Source organism: Rhincodon typus, chromosome 9 (genome assembly GCF_021869965.1).
Source record: "Rhincodon typus isolate 14 chromosome 9, sRhiTyp1.1, whole genome shotgun sequence".
In the NCBI taxonomy this organism is placed as follows: domain Eukaryota; kingdom Metazoa; phylum Chordata; class Chondrichthyes; order Orectolobiformes; family Rhincodontidae; genus Rhincodon; species Rhincodon typus.
The window spans coordinates 23,890,967-23,910,491 of record NC_063340.1 but is presented as its reverse complement, the minus strand read 5'-3'; the positions used below and the strand labels follow the sequence as shown (position 1 = coordinate 23,910,491).

Here is a 19,525-nt window from a genome sequence, read left to right as displayed (position 1 = left end):
TACACCTTGTTATCTCAGATTCTCCAGCACTGGCAGTTCCTACTATCTCTTTTTCAGGCAGCTTGCTTTGCTAAGTTGGCACTGATCCCATGTTTCTCCAAACCTCAATCTTTCAGCAAGTACTGCTTATAGGCTTCCTTTGTTCTCTTCTCAGCTATCAAATTTCTCATGCAACTTCAATGAGCTGCCAGCTCACCAAAACCAACTGCAGCACTTTAACCTTATGAAGCCACCTTCTTTTGTTGCTCCTCTCTCTCCAACACAGACTCTGTGGCTTTCCACGATCTTCTTAGCTCCTCTACACCTCTTCCAAGACCTAATTGCCTGGAGACTGCTAACAACTGCATGTTAGGCTACCTCCCACAACTCCTAAGTTTCTGAATGATTAGCAGCCTGAAGGTAGCAAAAGCCTTCCCCTTTGACTTCCTCTGTCCAACTAAATGGGTCCCCTGGCTTCCTTTTGCATGGTCCTCAGTCCTATGGTCCCTTTTTTATATCAGTTTCCACAATGCAGGTGCATTGTTCCCTTTATGACCAGGTTCTTTACTGGCCAAAAAGATCAGCAGATCAAGTGAAACCTGTCATGCTGCATGCTCTGTGCATGAATTAGAACTCATGGCCTGCTGGGATATGGAGACTGACTTCTATTTTTCTCCAGTCCTGTGTGGGGCTTCTGCAAAACCTGACAGAACCTCAAACATTTAATGCTGCTGTTCAGAATAGTCCTCCTCATTGCTGGCTTGAGACAGCATTTGCATCCCAAGCTGTCTATGAGAGGGGTCTATTCTATATAGAGAAGAATTTGGACGAAGCTGTGCTCTGACAAGGACTCTCCATTGTTAAATACATCTTCACCACCTGTTCCTACTCATCTGTTGTGTTGATTCATCCTCTGATAAACCAATTAAATTTGATTGCACCAAGTAGTGTGCACAAGAGCTGGTAAAAGGTGCGTACATTGCACTATGGTTCATAAATAGTGTGAAGTATCTCCTCCTGAGTAGAATCTGTGAGAGATGGAAAACTTGAATCAGAACTGACAAGGTGACAGGCTGCTAAGTCATCTATCTTAGTCAATGAGTGAGTGAGTGTTGTTTTCCATGTAGCAGTGTAATGTATAATTCTGTCACCAGGTTGATTGGAAACCCTCACCTCTTCATATCCTATCGTCAGCAATGCTGGGAGTTGACTTATCTACAATATCTTCTCCTCCTCTAGAGCTGTCAAGATGGAATTAACTGTACAGTCATGCCTGATTTTCTGCCTGTCCCAGATATTCTGTGCTCTCTTCTGAAAATGAGGAAGAAGAGACTGATGAATGAGAAATGAAATATTGAGGTGATGAATGGTCTACTTCTACTCCAATTTTGTGTTTTTGTAGATCCAGGTCAATATTTATCCCTCAGTCTGCATCACAAAAACGGATTATCTACTCATTATTGCATTACTGCCTATGGGAGATGATGTGTATAAATGGGCTGCTACATTTCCCCCATTACCCTACAAGTTAAATATTCAAAAGGATGCTGATGTTGAGCAAGCAGATAGGGTTAAAAATCAAGCCTGCTAATTGGTTTAGTTATTTGGCTTGGGATTGGTGGGTTGTTACGTCTAAATGAACAACAAAAAACAACTTATATTAATAAATGTGAAATGTTCTACTTTATAGTCATATAAATGTTCTGAAGACTCTATGTTAATTTTATTTCTCTTGTGGATGCTAATAGACCTGCCAAGGTTCTCCAGCATTCTCTGTTTGTTTGAGATTTCCAGCATCTGCAGTACTTTGCTTCTATTATAGTAATATGTCGTCTTTAGGAACATTGGGACAGACATAGGCAATTTAGTCCCTCAAGCCTGTTCCAGCATTCAACCGGTTTATTGCTGATTCATGATATAACACCTGTGGAGAGACAAAAGAAAAATAGCAGATATTGATGTCGTTGTACAGAGAATCTAGCAACTGCATTGTTCACTCTAAGCCAAGAGGCTACGAAAGGTAAACATTTGGTTTTGTTATTGTAGACAATGCCTCCTTACAATGGTGAAATTATTATATTAATAAAGGGGTTATATTTATCTGTAGCAAAATAAATCTTCCTTATATTAATGCTCAATTCTTGAACATTTATGGTTGCCCAACCCAGCTAATTTCTGCTCTCCAGCAAGGCATGGAGTTTGTTGAAGGGGCTGAAAAACATTGGCTTTGGGCTTCTCAATCTTTTACTAAAGGAAATTGCTATTCATCCAGGAGTGAATGTTGAATGAACAATGTGACAATAGAGAGGTGAGGGCTTGAGACAGTTGGTGGTGAGATAGAGCTGAATAAGCCTCCATGAATTAGATCTATCATGAATCATTTGTTAAGCTTCATTTTAACATTTAAAGTCACGGCTGTGATTACCCATTTTCATGTAATTTTGTTTCAATTCTCTACTTTGAGTTTGCTGCTTTCAAAGCTTTATACTTTGCATACTTATTAACAGGCCTGCATTTTCCTAGTTATCTCTCAATTTTTTCGAATGTGCCCATCACATTGCTTACATGAGTGTCAACAGGACAATGCATTTTCAGTTACTCTTAACCCAAAAGTATTCAGACAGCAATGAAATGTTCCATAAGGATGCTTTCCTTCTCCAGAACTGACCACATGGAGTTTCTGTTCATGGAGCCATAGACTGAGAAAAAACACAAAAGTCTAAACAAAACTGTATGGCTCTGCTTCAAAATGATCATTCCTTCACAAGAAGGATGAATCAACGATGGATGGGACTCAGAGGGCAGCATGGTTGTACAGTGGTTAGCACTGCTGTCTCACAGCAGCAGGGACCTGGGTTTGAGGCCAGCCTTGGGTGATTATCTGTATGGAGTTTGCACGTCCTCCTCTTTTCTGCATGGGTTTCTGCCGGGTGCTCTGGTTTCCTCCCACAGTCCAAGGATATGCAGGTTAGGTGGATTGGCCATGCTAAATTGCACCATTGTGAGCATCCCAGGTGGATTAGTCAGGGTAAATCCAGGGGAAAGGATGCTCTTTGGAAGGTCAGTGCAGACTCAATGGGCCGAATGACCTCTTTCTACACTTTAGGGAATTCCATGAGAGTGGCCACAAATATATCCAATCTCCTTGATTTTTTTTCTCTCTAATTTTGTTATTCGGCGATAAAGAGCTGATTAATTAGTATCTGGCAACCTTCTTTTATACAAGTCTTTAATAAGTCTTAAGTTTATTTCTGATAGGTTCAGTTAGTCTACAGTGATATGGTTGGACACCTCAGTCCATTTAATGCATAACTGTTTCATGTGCAAAATCTGGGATATTTCTCAGGGTATGGAATGAGATGCCAGAGGAAGTGTTAGAGGCTGGTACGATTACGACATTTAAAAAGCATCTGGATGGGTACATGAAAAGGAAGGGTTTAGAGGGATAATGGCCAAATGCTGGCAAATGACACTAGATTTATTTAGGATATCTGCTCGGCATGGACGAGTTGGACCAACGGCTCTGTTTCTGTGCTGTACATCTCTATGATTGGATGAACACATCTTCAGGAAGTGTGGTCAGCTGAAGCAGCTCCAGCTCTGGGTTTCAGAGCTTGAGCAGCAGCTTATTTCTCTCCAGTACATCTGTGAAATTGGATTGTATGTTGCTGGAATATCACCATCCTGTAGCTTGGGTAGACAGGCAAAGAAGGAATGGTCAGGCGATCGAGTAGTACCAGAGTGCAGACTGCATCTTGCTTTCCAATCAGTATTCAAATCTGAATACTGATGAGAATAATAGTTGATCTGGGGCATGGTCAAGTCAAGGCCACACCACCAGAAGTAGCTCAAGGGCATGAAAGAAAATTGGGAGGCTGATACAGTCAGGGGTGTCAACACGAAATTGAATAGGCACCTGAAGATTTTAAAAAATGCAGCTCTATAGAAGGATAGGTGTGTCGTACAGGCTGAATGACTTCGCTCTGCATCATAACCATCCTGTTGATTTCATATTTATTTTGTACTACCAGACTTTTCTAGCAACACCGTATTCTCCCTCGTTCAGAGCTAAGTGAAAACAAAATTGTGCAGCTTTCATTGTACGGCAAGATAGTAACATCTATTTCACTCAGGTTGTATACGAGTGGCTGTAACCATTGCACCTGGCAGCAAAAAGCTGCTGTTGGTTCTTTCGCACAAGTTGGTGTCTGAATGACCAGCAGAGCTTGACACAGTGACACCAATTACCACAAAGAGAAGGATTGCTCTCCATCAGCAAACCCTCCTCCCAAACCCCTCCATACAAATCAATTCATTTATGAATCACACCCCTTCGTCTGGAACCTACATGAAATAAATGACAAAAATTGCTGGGAAAACTCAGCAGATCTAGCAACCTCTGTGGAGAGAGGGAAGTAAAATTAACATTTCGAGTCCAGCGACCCTTCTTGGGAGGTAAATTACCTTGATTTATGAAACGGCGAGAGCTTCCCTTCTCGAGGCGATTTAAAAAAAAACAAATCATGACGGTTGGAAAAGGTAGGCAGCCGATTCGTTTCATTTTTCTGGAAAAGAAAACCGTTGATCTGTTACTTCCCACTCGAATAATTTCAGTGAATTGATGTATTGGAATTGGTATACTTCAGGTCAGACAATGGAAAATGAAAATAAAGATGCGCACACACCTGAAGGCAGTATGTTTTCAGTTGTTGTTGTCTGTCCCGCTGCCCTCTGCCGGCCGTAGCCGGTTGCCGTAGTTACCACATACCGGTCGCAAGATGGCCGCCCCGGTAGCAGAGAGGCGCCTGAGTGCTGGCTGACGACTCGGTCCTTACAGCTTGCAACCACTGGGCGGACTTCCAGCATTTATTTCTCTCTACCCCCCCCAACCCACAACTTCCAATTTAAAAAAAAACTTGCAGCCTTTCTCTGTTTTGAAGACGACAGCAACAACTCGTCATGGCGTGCACTTTGTACCACTAGATTACCGACATGGAACCGTCCGAGCTGCAGCCGCCTCAAATGCAAAGGTAAAAGAGGGCGACGATTAGCGAGGAGAAAGAAGGGCCAAGCGTTTTGTGTACATTTAAGCGAAGGAGGTTTCGAGGGTTAACCGAGACGGGAAGGGTATGTGCAGGGCTGCAGACTGGGCCGCAAGCACCTTCTGCTAAATACTGCTCTCCCGGTGGCTAACGTTGGACCGCAGCCTCCGCACTTGCGCACAGCGACCCTCGCTGCTTCCTGCCACATAGTGCACTGAAAGCAAAAATTCTGCAGCTTTAAATTTGCACCGTGAAAACGGGGAAAACTCTGTCAACATAATTTTAACTTTTTGCATTGTGTAGAAAAGTGAACGAGGTCACCAATGCATACAGGTATATCGGTATAAGTTGTAGTTAATTGCAGGAAATTGTTGCAAATAAGCGAGTTTCGTTTGGGAAAATACATTGACAATGGTGGTCGGATTCTGCAGTAAAACAAGAAACGAACTAAGTGCATAAAAATAAAATGCTCTGCAACAGCTATGCTGTAGTTCCAGGAAGACATCTAAATCATTGAGCTGGTTGGTAGTGGAAATGTTACAATACTTAATGAATTCTCCTCGGCCCACTGATACAAAGGAGTTTAGCGAAAGGTGCATCAGGTCACACACAATGTGCCCGAAAATGCACGAATGCAGTTCTTTTTATGACAATGTTTGGGGTTTATCAGCACCCAAAAGTAACCGTTTGAAGAATAGTAACAGACCCTGCTTGCAGAGTGAACTGATAGCTGATTTGGAACTGTATCGCAGTTTCTTAACTGGAGAAAGTCCGGCAGATCCCTCCACCCTCTCTTCACAGATAAACCGTCTCTAGAACTGCGAAGCCATGCTAAGTTTAAGAGCTTTCTGAACCAGAGCCCTTTTGTCCGCCTAATTCTGTGTTACACAGGACTGGGTGCATGGAAAATATTTTTATTTTGTCACCTTGAGTTAAAAGCCTTAATTGCTAACCACATTTGTAGCAGTATTTTTCTTCATCCCAAAAGCTAAACAGCGACCTGAATGTCCATTGGGCTCTTTTGTGTACCAGAATTGTTCTGAAACATTACCTCCCTCCACCCCCCGTGGAGCATCTAATACAGCAGTAAACAACTTCATTGGGGGGAGGGGGGGGTAATGGTTTCAAATAAACAGCACGACGGCGGGATGTACGAAATTATCCAAATCTTAGGGCTTTTACATGTATAGACCCGGTTTTGTGCAAGAACCGGAATCTGCTGTTCACGAGTCGACGGAGTTGAAAAGAACTGCAGATTGATGGGTATCTTGTGGACGTCGTGTGGGTTGTTCGTTTGTTGAGAAATCAACTAGTAACGTAAATTCTGGGAAGAAAATTCTAAATTGAGTTTTGAGTGGGAGTTTGCGACAAGTATAATGCCGATTGAGAACAGAATCTGGGAATGATTTTCTTTACAGAATGAATTAATGTGAAAGTACCTTTTTGCAGTATGATTAGCTCACTTTGCTTCTAGTTTGTCTGGAAACTTCAATAGCAAATTCAGGAGAGCTGTTGTGCCGATCGGATGGCGGAGTTTTTCAAGCTGCGGTTTTAATGCGCTTTAAGGGCAGCGCTACATTTTCCGGAATATTTTGTTTTTCTAGGGTGCGGCCGTTTCGTTTGCAATTTAGTACGTCTAAGTAATGTTGCTATATGTTTATTCTGGAATTGAGGATGACTGAAATTTATGGTGCAGCGAGGCTTGTGATTAGCATGATGCTTTATGACTCTTTGACATTTCTGAACAATGGTTAGCACGCGAAAGGCCAAATTATTTCTAATCGATTAGTTTTCTCAAGTAACAAAATGTTGAAATAAATCTTCCCGGGACTTATCTTCCCCTGAAATTAATTTCTGTCCTGGAGAGTGAGATGGGTGTAATTTGTGAGCGGTAACTCATCAAAGCGACAAAACTTATGTAACTCTGCCCAAATTCTAGATACGTAGAATTTTCCGTTTTTTTTCTCAAGGCTGGAGTCATTGTCTTCACTCCCTGCCCTGCCACAGACTCTTCTGTGGCTGAGTCCGTCTTTTTCTGTTTGAGGCTGAACCATTTCGTGTCTCATCTCCTCCTGATCTGAGCTCTCAACCCCACAACTGCTTCCCTCAACAAGGCCCTCTACTGAAACGCTCATCATGTCCTTGTTACCTGAAGTATTAAAGTATTAAAATGCTTCCCTTGCTTGCGTCCTGTTATCTTTCTTTTGCAAACGTAGGGTCTCTCTTCATCTTAGCTTCTAAGTCCTGTTCGAGCATCCTCTGAACTCCATTGGCTCCCCTTCCGTGAAGGCCTCAATCTAAACATTTTCCTTCTCATCAAATCCTACCACCGCTATGGTGCTAAACTCTTTCAACTGATTGAAACATATGAGATCCTGAGGCGTCTTGACATGGAGAATGTGGGAAAGACGTTTTAGAATCTAGAACTAGGGGTCACTATTTTCAAAAGAAGGGGTTGCCCATTTAAAACATGAGAACTTCTTTTCTCAATGGGTCTTGAATCCTTGGAACTCTGCTTCCACTTTTTTTTGTGGAAAGAGACTTTGAATATATTTAAAGCAAATGTAGATTTTTAATATGCAAAGGGTAAAAAGGTTAGACTGGAATGTGCAGTAATCAGGTCAATAATCCTTTATTTTACTAACTGTCACAGGCTTGAGGGGCTGAGTGACTTTCTGATTAATGTGTTCTACATCCTTTTGAGATCTTTGCTCACCTCCGGTTCTGTTTTTTTTTGTGTTCCTGATTTTCATGTGCCCCCAACAGTTATGGCTGTTCCTTCAACCACTGTGGGCTAAGATTTGGAATTGATTCTCTACACACTCCATCTCTCTACTGCTTAGCTTGTAAGGTTTTTGTTTAAACTTAACACTGACCAGGCTTTCAGTCATTTGTTCTATTATATCTGTAAAATCTTGTTTCATGAGATTCTCATGAAGTGCCTTAGAAATACAAGTTGTTGTTAGACTGGAATTTGGGAAATGCAGTTTGATGCAGATGGACTGGAATTGTACTACTAGCTGCACACACGATCACATCACAGTAGACTGCCTACTAAAGATCTCCCTGCTCTGCTTCCTGAACCACTTATTTTAATATTTGTCAGCTGGGGTGACATGGAACTCCATTATGAAAATTCCGCATACATTTACAAATAAAATGCTAGACTGACCGTTGGATGAATCACCTAGGCCGCCTTTTTCGGTTAAGGAATTGGTTTATAATATTACAGTTGTGAACTCCAAGCATGGGGATGTTGCATTATTTAGTTATTAGCATAATTGTCCATCCGGGTCCCATCATGTTGAAGCCACTTCTTGTCATTATGAAAATGGAAGGACCTTTTTTCTCTCTCCTCATTTCTTCCTTTGTCATTCAGTTAGAAAAATTGCATGTGAAATTTCCCAACTCCTGATTTTTACCTCCCCCTATGATTCAATGGTCATATGAATTTTTCAGCATTCCATTATTCTACGCTTAGCAAATTAACACAGAGGATTAAAAAGTGCATTTTGAAAGAAATCATTTGGTTTTCATAATCTCAGCTTGTCTCAAGGCATTTTGCAGCATTAAAGTTGTGAAGTACTTTTGTAGGTTAGTCATCTTGGGGAGTGTAATGTAGGAATCAGAGCAACTGATTTCTGTGCAGCAACACCCTACAAACGGCAATAAATTGATGACCAGATAATCTCTCATTTGTTGAGGATAAAGATTGGTCAGGACATTGAGAATAAATCCTTGCACTTTGAAATAGCCCTGTATAATAGAGTCATAGAGATGTACAGTACGGAAACAGACCCATTGGTCCAAATCGTCCATGCCAACCAGATATCCTAAGTTAATCTAGTCCCATGTGGTAGCATTTGGCCCAAATCTCTCTCAACCTTGCCTATTCATATACCCATCCAGGTGCCTTTCAAATGTTGTAATTGTACCAAATTGTGACAAAGTTGCCCCTTTGGCTCCTTTTAAATCTTTCCCTTTTCACCATAAACCTATGCCCTCTTGTTTTGGACTCTCCTACCCTGGGAAAAGACCTTGACTATTCACTCTATCCATGCGCCTCATGACCTTATAAGCCTCTATAAGGTCACCCCTCAGCCTCTGATGCTCCAAGGAAAATAACCCTGGCCTATTCAGCATCTTTGTACAGCTCAAACCCTCTAACCCTGGCAATATCCTTGTAAATATTTTGTGAACCTTTTCCAGTTTCACAACATCCTTCCTATAGCTGGGAAATCAGAACTGAGGGCAGTATTCTAAAAGTGGCCTCACTAATGTCCTGTACAGCTGCAACATGATCTCCCAACTCCTTTATTCAGTGCACCAAATGCCTTCTTCACGAACCTGTCTGCCTGCGACATCATTTTCAAGGAAATTTTTTAATGTTCATTTAAGGTGGTAAATGGGTCTTTGGTTTGTTAGCTCTGGGACTTTACGAGTCTCTATATCACATTGAAGTTTCAGCCTGTACTGTATTTGAGTTTCCGAAAAGGGTTGCAGTTACTATCTCAGTAACTGCTATCTATGAATCAAAATAATACACTGCTGCATTTTGTGGTGAGAACTGTGACAGTTTGTTTTCCAGATATTTAGTTGCAAGAACTTTCCCTGTTGGACAAGCTGTGTGACAAATCTGAGCTGGTGAACTGGTTGTGATGGTGGTGAACTCGAGCTGGATGTTTTTTCAGTACATGTTGTTAAAGACTAGCATGGACTTGAAATATTAGTTGTAAAACAGAAAGTAATCATGATGTGGACATGCTGGTGTTGGATTGGGGTGGACAAGGTCAAAAATCACACGACACCAGCTTATAGTCCAACAGGTTTATTTGAAAACGCATGCTTTCAGAACTCAGCACCTTCGTCGTGCCTAGTTTGAGAGAAAGGATATAAGACAAAGAAGCTATAAGCAGAAAGGTTAAAAACCCTAAAACTGGCTGTCTCTTGTTGAAACTTTAATCAGTTCGGAAAGAGACTACTGATTGAAATGCAAAATCCAGATTTCTTTCAAGACATTGTCCTGAGATAATTAAAGATTTTATCAATGTATACAAGAGGTGACATCTCAGATCAGGCAATGCATTTTAGTTGTGAGGTCTTGCTTGGAATCTGTCTGTTTTAAATTGCGGTCCGGTTTTATTTTTGGAGCAAAACAGAATGTATCTGCAACTACACAAACATCTTGGGTGAAATAATGCATGTCGGTGTGTACGTACAGTCTCTCTCTCTCTCTCTCTCTCTCTCTCTCTCTCTCTCAAGCACACTCTCTCTCACAATCTCATACTTGCAGACACTGTTGCACTCGCGTATTAATTCATCCACCATGTTTGTGCGGTTGCAGATGTGTTCTGTTTTGCTCAAATAACATGACCACAGTTTAAAACATAGACAGACAGATTCTATGCAAGACGTCACAACTAAAATGCATTGCCTGACTTGAGATGTCACCTCTTGCATACATTGATAAAGCCTTTTAATGATCTCAGGACAATGTCTTGAAAGGAATATGGATTTTGCATTTGAATCAGTAGTCTCCTTCCTAGCTTGACAAAATTGAACAAGAGGCAGGCAGTTTTAGGGTTGTTATCTTTCTGCTTTATAACTTCTGTGCCTTATACCTTCTCGCTCGCACTACACCTGAGGAAGGAGCTGAGCTCTGAAAGTAATGATAGTAGCAGGGACATAACATTTTAATGGGAATGGGAAAGTATGGTTATAATGTTGAAATGTCTAGAATGTTGTAAAAATCCATCTGGTTCACTATTAACCTTCAGGGAAAGGAAATTGACCAATCTCGTCTTATCTGGCCTACATGTGAGTTCAGATCCATACCAATGCTGAGGCTAACTTTATATTGCAGATTTATTAATTGAATTTGAATTTCACCAATTTCTGTGGTATTTGTCAGTGCATTACCTTGTGTCTCTGGATTGCTAGTTCAGTGATGTTATGGCTACATCACCATATCATTCTAAGGAAAAAGGGAAATGCTGCAGTCCCTCAGATGCAGGACAAATCGTTTCTTGAGCTTGAGCCCTTGTGTCTGCAACAACTTTTGACAGGAGTTTGAACAGATGAGGATATGAACTTAGGATGTGATTCATGCATTGAAATAGATTTTTAAAACATTTTAATTAAAGTTGGACCCCTGGGGTAATTTCCTTCTTTTATTGTTGTTTTTCATTTCAATGTAATTTTAATGAATGGGCAATGTACCTGAAATGAGTTTCAATATGTTCAGTGAAGTGAAATTGAATGTCCTAAACTTCTGTCTGAGCATCAGCCAATTTGATTAACATAGTTTTGGCCTCCTTGTTTGAGAAAGGTTACAATTGCATTAGAAGTTATTCAGAGAAAGTTCAGCTTTCTGGAATTACCTGGGTTACCTTTTGAGGAAAGATTGAACAGGGTGCTTGTTAGAATTTAGAAAAATGATGTGATTTTATTGAAAAAAGGATTTTGAGGGGACTCAAAAGGGTGGATACTGTAAGGATGTTCAGCTTGTTGGTGAAACTGGAACAAGGGAAATGTTTTAAAAATGATATTTCTCCCATTTCAGACAATAGGTAGAGGTTTTTCTGATAATCTGTGAATTGTTTCTCTTCCCTTCACCCACCCGCCCACAAAATTGTCTAGTCATTGAAAATGCTCGAAGCTGAGATTTTTTTTGATCAACGTGTGCGTGGAGGATTATGGGATGCAGAGAGGAGAATGGGAGTTGAAGCCACAGCACAGCAGAACTCAAATTTAAGGCAACAGTAGCTGACCTTGACATCAAGATAGCATTTGAAGAAGTCCAGGAATAAGTTGTGGGTGAGGCGGGGTGGTGGGGGTGGAATGAAAAGAAACTATCAACTAGTAGGAATCATTGGCAACATGAAAATGGTTGTAGTTTAAGAAATTAATTATTTCTATCCCAAGAAATCAGTGTAAGAGTTTCTCAGGGTAGTGTCTTGTGCTGAACCATCTCAAGATCATCAGTGACCTTCCTTATTATTAGGTCAGGAGTGGAAATATTCACTGACAACAAGTGTTCGGTTCCTTTCATATCTTGACAGGTATTACAGTGGTCTCTACCCGCATTCAGCAAGATCTGGACAAAGCTTAAGTTTAAATTGATAAGTAGCAATCAGCATTCACTTCACACAATTGTGGGGTAGTGATTATTTTCGGCAAAAGAAAATTTAAATATCCCTAGTTAGTATTCAACAAAATTGCTAAACTTGAGTCTCCCTGGACCCCCAACATTGACATCCTGGTGGTTGACATTGACCAGAAATGTAACAAACTGGATCAGCCACATAAATATTGTGGCTACAAGAATCCACTAGATGTTCAGGGTTCTGCAGCAAGAAACTCACCTTATTCCCCAATGCCTGTCCTTCACGTTCAAGGCACAAGTCAGCAGTGTGATGGATTACTATCCATGCTTGGGCGAGTGAAGCTCCAATAAGACTTGAAACTCAACATCATCTAAGACAAAGCTCATTTAACGGGCATACATTCACCATTTTAAACATTTATTCCCTCTATTACCAATACACCTTGACAGCAATGTGTACCATTTACAAATGCGCTGCAGCAACTTGCCAGGATTCTTTAACAACACCTTCCAAACTTGGAGGCTCCACCATCTGGAAGATCAAGGTCAGCTGGGATATGAGGATGCTACCTACCTGCAAGGATCCCTTCAAATTACTCTGAAAATAGATGTTTGTTTCTGTTATCAGGACAAGATCTTGGAACTGGCTCCCTGTCTGCACTGTGGATGTATCTACCCATGACAGCAGTGGTTTAAAAGGTGGCCTGCCATTGTCTTAAGGATAGTTAGGCATGGACAATAAAAGCTGACCTTGGCAGGTTTGTTCACATCCCATGAACAAAGTTTAAAATATAATGGACCATTGTACAACTATTCGATCTGAACTCTAGACATCTTCGTGGGACCATCTTCACATAGATATCCAATCTTCCATGTTAGTGAAACCTTACCTCAATGTGGTACATGTCACCACTGCACAGACAGCCCACGTGGAACTAGCCTGTAATCAAAATAATTCCAAAATCCATTTCTCTTGCCTCACTTTTACCTCCTTTACACATGCACCTGTTGAAGTACAATCAAAAGATCTGATGAGAAGTGGACATCACAACAGGAACAGTTGCACACTTGCATCATAACCCTGAGAAAAAATGCAGGAACTCTAATGTGAGAGTAACAATTATGCACTATTTATTTCATATAAATGTGATCCAATAGGCATGTTATTTATTTTGAGCCATAACATCCATCTCTATCAGTGAATCTTTCTTTGAATTGTTCACATGAGTGTTCTAAGGATCACTACAGACTGAGTTGGTAATCTAAAATTTTTTCAGTATAGAAGTAGAACATGCTGGAGACGCTATCTATAGCGTCTGCAGATGGAGGGAGACTGTGTTAATGTTATGAGACAGTAATTACTTCAGAATAGAAAGGAGCAGAAAATGATGGATTTTATGCAGTTAACATGGGAAGGAAGAATAAGTGGGACAGATGATGAGGGTGCCCAGAACGAGAGACAGAGTGTTCTAATGTTAGTAGAATTGATATAAATATAGAATAGATGTTAACTGTTGGTGCTAGTAACAAAATAGGTCCGCTCTGCTGATAGTAAGTACATGCAAACAAGACACTGAAGTGGGGGGAGAATCAAAGGGATGAAAGTTCTGATGTTCTAAATACGTAGGACTTAATATCAAGTTCATAAGGATATAAAGTGCCTAAGCACAAAATGATTCCCTGGAGTACCACAGATTGCCGATGACAAAAATATTAGCGTGAAAGCAAAATGGTGTATTGAAGTGAAAGGTGAAGGCCATTATGGATACAGTTCTGAAGAGTAGTTGTATTGGACTGGACCTTAACTCTGTTTCTCTTACCACACGTGCTGCCAGGCCTGCTGAGTTTCCCAGCACTTTGTTTTTATTCCCGATCTCCTGCCTTCACAGTACTTGGCTTCTATTTGTGCTTTCTACAAAGGGGCAAACATTTCTTCCACAAAACTTTGATCAATTTGATGAAAATAAATATTAATTTAAAATTTGTTTGTTTGGAGTATCAAAAAAAAATCAAGCATAAACTTTTATATGTCAAAGTAATGATGCAATCATGCTAAATTACAACCTATTAATGATCCAGTTTGATTCTGCTGGAAAGAGCTAACTGTAAGACTCACCAAACCCTTAATAATCCACTTTATTAGTTGGCTACTAAAGAGTATTGGAGGCCATGTGTATGGAAACAATTGTAGCCTAGTTTTTTAGTGAATGGCTCCTAGATGTGACATAACCTGAATTGACAAGGTTGGCAGTGAGTTAAATATGTGTTCTAACTGGAGAATGAAAGGCAGACTTTTGCTGCAGTTTAAAGAATATAGTCTTCACCGTGCCTGAAGAAGATCCGGGTGTCTGCAAAAAAAAATTGCACAGCCTACTTTTCCTTTCTGAAAATTAGATCTGGAGCAGTGCACCCATTGACTCGGATCTGCAACTAGTAGTGACGTACGTTGTTTCAGTCTCAGACATAGAGTTTTCGGGGGCCAGCTCATGCTGCATTTACAAACTTGTGGATCACTAAAAATGTGTCTTGTAAGAGCGCCCCCTGCTGTGCCCACTTGACCTTGTCCACACTTAAATTTGGATCTTTCTCCTAATGAGTTAATTTTGGAATTAGTTTTTTTAATCGGCTTGCTCAGGGATGTTATTACATACCTATGGAATAGGTGCAACTTAACCTGGTGGCCCAGGCTTAAGAGGTATGGACACTACCACTACGCCCCAAGAGCCATGAAAAGGTTTATTTTGAGGTGCTCCTAGCAATTGCAAGTGCTGCTAATCCCACATCCTCTTTTCTCTCACATCCCACCTCTAAGTAACTGGGGCTTGCTTTTATCCTCAACGACTGATCCAAGCCGTAGCTAAGATAGAGAATTCTGCTGTAACTAATGAGAGAGGTAAGAAGCAATTTAAAATGCAGTCCATGTTGTGCAAGTCTCAGGAGCATAATCAGACAGAAAATGACCCTGAATCAAATGATAACAGGTGACCAAAGTGCTGGTCATTGGTTTTCAGGAGATCCTTGAAGTGGAGGAATGTAAGCTTTGTAAGGGTGGCAGAGTTCTACAGCAGAAAGCATAGGTGCTGTTGGAGTGTGAAGAAATTTGGGGATTCGGAAAAGACCAGGACTGGAGGTTTGCAGGAATCTGAGGAATGTTGTCATGAAGGAAATCTCAGAAAATGGGGTCTGAGCACAAAAATATAAATTTAAAATTCTTGAGGCAATAATAAATTGAGTCAAGGTAGGTCATCAAATTAAAGTGCTTGAATGTAACATGAGAGTCAGGAAATAGCAGCTTTGAGTGAGCTGAAATTTGTGGAGCATGGAAGTTGAGGCTTGGCTGGAGGGCATTGTAATATTATATAGCTTTGCCTGAACAATGCCATTAATATAAATTTATGTCAGTTTAATATTACATTTTGATTATGCTCATAGGTTTTCATGTCTCACCTTTTTAAAAGTAATTTCCAATGAATAGTGAAAGTTCAAGTAGTAGATGAGTAATTTAATTGCCTCAATTCAACATGTCCCCAAGAATAAGTTTCTAAATACTTTAATATTCCATAGTTTATTAAATTTGTGACTTTCTGGGGAAAATCACGTAGATGCAAAGGTCTAGGAACTTGCGTGTGTCCATGGCAAAACAGTATATCATTTTGTGTATTTCACTTGAATATTTTGATTAGTTGCAGTGCTGACAGGGTGTAATTACAGCATGACAAGTTTACATACAGTTTCCTTCATGCCTGTGTACATTTATGTTCCTGTGTGCTTTGCCCAATTATTCCCTGTACTTTTTAACATTCCTTAAGCTGACGTCTAGGTATTGACGTGACAAGTATAGTATGGCTCTTGCTTCAATCTCAGTAAATCATTTCGTTAATTTTAATGTATTGACTGTGTTCTAGAATGGTGAACAAAAGATCCTCAAATAAGAGAGGTTCAAATTAATGGAATAAACTTGAAGTTGCAAAACACTATCAAGAACTGAGCATTCGCAAGAGGACAACTCCCCAAAAGAAATGCAAATAACATGCAATATCATCAGTAACAGTATTGAAAGATTAATGGATACCATTGCATTTCTATCATAACTTGAATTGAGGATCAGAACATTAAGAAATAGTTATTAAATATTAATACCATGCATGAATAAGTCAATGAAGTAGAGGGTTTAGCAGTAAGAAGGAAAAGAAGCAGCAAGCAAGTGTATTTAACAAAACTGAACTGAGGTTGACTGCTATTCTGCTCATTGCCAGCGGCACAAGGTGAAAAAAACAGTAGACCATAAGACATACGAGCATAAGAAGGCCAATCAGCCATTGAGTAAAAGGAAACAATTACAAATGGTGTCAGTAATAAATTTTAGGAAGAAGGTTTTAAAAGTTAATAGGGCCAGGACAGTTGTGCTTGATAAATCTGAATACATCTGGGGGATAAAAGAAAATTGGTGTTAGCAGGAAGCTGAATTGGGAGAGTTGTTAAAAACTGGGAATTGAAACAGGCAGGAAAATGTTGAAATTTAATGAGGATGGTAGGAGTGGCTAAGACGAATAATTTTGCAGAAGAAAGCACAGCCGCTGCTTTGATTAACAGTTTAATTTGTTTTTCCACAAAAAGTGTGAAATACTAGCTTTTAATGTGCTATTATTTGTGAAGAGAGGAGCTAAGTCGTAGGATCAGAAATTCAACTCTACCGAACAGGATGTAAAAAAGACTGATTTCCTGGGACAGTGGCTGTGGAGGGGTTTGGTATTGAATCAAAGCATTTTGAGTGAGTCGGGACTAATTGAGTCCTTTAACAAGCTGCTTGCATCCATTCCCACCCATTGCAACCCAATCACTATCACAGGCAATGCCACGTTCAATAACATGGGAGATAAAGGATATGACCATGGCACAATGACATCCAGCCATTGACTTAGGGAGTGACTGCAAGTAATATAAGGAATTAAATGTGCTAACAAAGCTCTGAGATTTACTTCTAGTGACTTTCTTAAAGTTATATAGGACCCTACTGAGGTTGAAGTGTTAAAAACTACATAGAAATATCTGGAGAAAGTACAAGTAAACAAACAGTGACGATGATGGTATAGGAATGTAGAGAACATCTATTTGAAAAAGTTGAACAGGTGGGGTTTTTATAAGAAAAGAGAACTTTGAGGATGCCTGAATGAGGTTGGATTAGACAGGTAGTCATGGTGAGAACTTCAAAATGAGGAAGCATTAATGTAAGTTGCTGATAAATCTAATGGGAAATGAGGAGAAATCTCTTCACAGACACAATAGGCTGATTGACCAGTACCTGCGCCAAAGGTACTGCTCACTGTGGGTCTTTGTTTCATTTTTGTTATTTGGACAATGGTTAGTATTTGGAGCCACAGGTTAAGACAGGTAGTTTAAATGTTTTCAAAAGGAAGCTGAACAAGTGTGTGAAAGGAAGATAAGTTAGTTAGAATGTGAGGGGACTTGTGGATTTATAGACACTAACACTGGGTAGTTTGGTTGACTGTCATGTGTGACATGGGTGAACGACACATTAATTTAGCGAGGTAACAGCAAATGAAATGAAGGTGAGTGAGATGGTAAAGTTGGAGGCATATGAAATGAACATGACAAGTAAGTGATTAATTGGTGTTGCTTTTTCAAACTAGATTTATACAAAAGCATCTCAAGCCACTAGGTTTGAAATTATCTTTAGAGGGTATATTTTGGCTTGTGTCTTACTGTTGTAAGTGTAGTAAATGTAGATAGAGTACTAAGTTTTGGAGGTGCAAAATATGATCAAGTGAAATCACAATTAGCTAACTGTTCATTGGGATGATAATCGGATATGTTACTTTCACAAGTTCCTACAGGACCGCTGCAAGTTGGATTGCAACTTTTTTCTTGTGTATTCATTATTTTAAATGATATTCTTATAAAGCATGCAAACCTACTTGTTAGTGGAGTTCTGTTGCTAATTCAATTCTATGTGTTAAATGGCCCTTATGTGCTTGGAGAAATAGAGCTTGTTTTCTAAGAGGTTTTAGCTTCTACAGAATAGTATTTGATTATTGCATTTTATTTGGAATAGGTTTAAATTTTTGTATTGTTCAGCTGTGGGTTTTATAGGACAATTGTTAAGTTACTCATCCAGAATCTCCCAGGCTGGAAACAGTTAAATTTTGCATAACAATTTACATTCTATGATGAATGGTTGTGCTGCCTGTTTGTTACTTTGAACTAGATGTACTGGACATAGCCTTGGAATAAGAAATGTAAATTGTTGACCACTTCGTGTTAGTTACCAGTGCTCACAGGAAATAGTGTTTTTTCTAAATGGTACAGTTTCATAAGGAGTCTAGTACTAGACAAATATGGAGCTCTGTAACGGCTGCACAGAAGAATATATTCTATACACATTTTATTTAGGTGTGTTATTGTACTTGTCCAAGTTGTTGTGTCACATTGGTGTCAGGTTTCAGAGATTTGATTTTATTGGCAATTTGCATGTTTGGATATCATGTTCTGAGTTGTTCAAATTTCATACTGGGGCAATCACTAAGAAATACCAACTAAACCGAAAGTATGAGAGAGTAGAACGTGTATCCATTGCGTCAGCCTGCCTGTGGCTAAAAGGAATGAAAATTATTCAGTCAGAGCTCTCAAATTGCTGGTTTAAGTAAAAATCACCAAATCATGAAAGTGTGGCTTACAGATTTCAGTTTCATAAATAGAACTGACTGGAGGAAGAAAACACAGGAAGGAAAGTGTGTCAAGAGGTTGTGCCAGATAGAGGAGCTGTTGCCTACTGCTGTACAGGTAGGGTTGGTCGCAGGTGGTAACAGGTGGGTAGGGGAGAAATGCAATCTGATAGTAAACAAGATCCAGTCCCACTAGTTGCCTAAGCTAGTGCAGGGGCATTTGGAAATGCTGAAATTAGTTAAATGACTCATAATTTAGGTTGCACTAGACAATTTCATTCCAGACCTCATTAAGCCTTGAAGATTAGCAAAGCTGAATTGCAGAAATGAGGTAATGCCAATATTGTTCCAAGCCAGTCAGTAAGGCCGAATCTAAGTCACCTTCCTTTGTGAATAGTCTTATAGCTCATTCCACTCCCTTAATGTTACAGGCGCTCCCTGGATTTTGTTAATCAACTTGTTTAGACATGCTATGACACACACTTCTGGATTGGGTGGGAATTCAACTTAGGCCTTCCGGCCCTGTGGTAGGTACACTGACATGCTCCACAACAGTCCCAAAATATTTTGATTAACCTATTCAGAAATGTTATACACACTTCTGGAACGGGTGTGACTTGAACCCTTAATCTCTTCTTTCCAACATTTCTTTCACACTAGTGAAGTCAGTTCTCAATCTTTTCTCTCAAACTTATTTATCAAATGAACATTATCAT

At 39.9% G+C, this 19,525-nt stretch overlaps 1 protein-coding gene across 1 annotated transcript in view; it reads left to right on the top strand.

Moving 5' to 3' along the window:
* The first annotated feature begins 4,502 nt into the window (after positions 1–4,502).
* Positions 4,503–19,525, top strand: part of map3k4 (mitogen-activated protein kinase kinase kinase 4) — a 174,450-nt gene continuing 159,427 nt past the window's right edge. Inside the window, exons 1-2 of the mRNA XM_048600947.1 lie at positions 4,503–4,508; positions 4,724–5,009. Of these exons, the coding sequence (XP_048456904.1) occupies positions 4,503–4,508; positions 4,724–5,009 (292 nt within the window). The remainder of the gene's footprint in view (positions 4,509–4,723; positions 5,010–19,525) is intronic.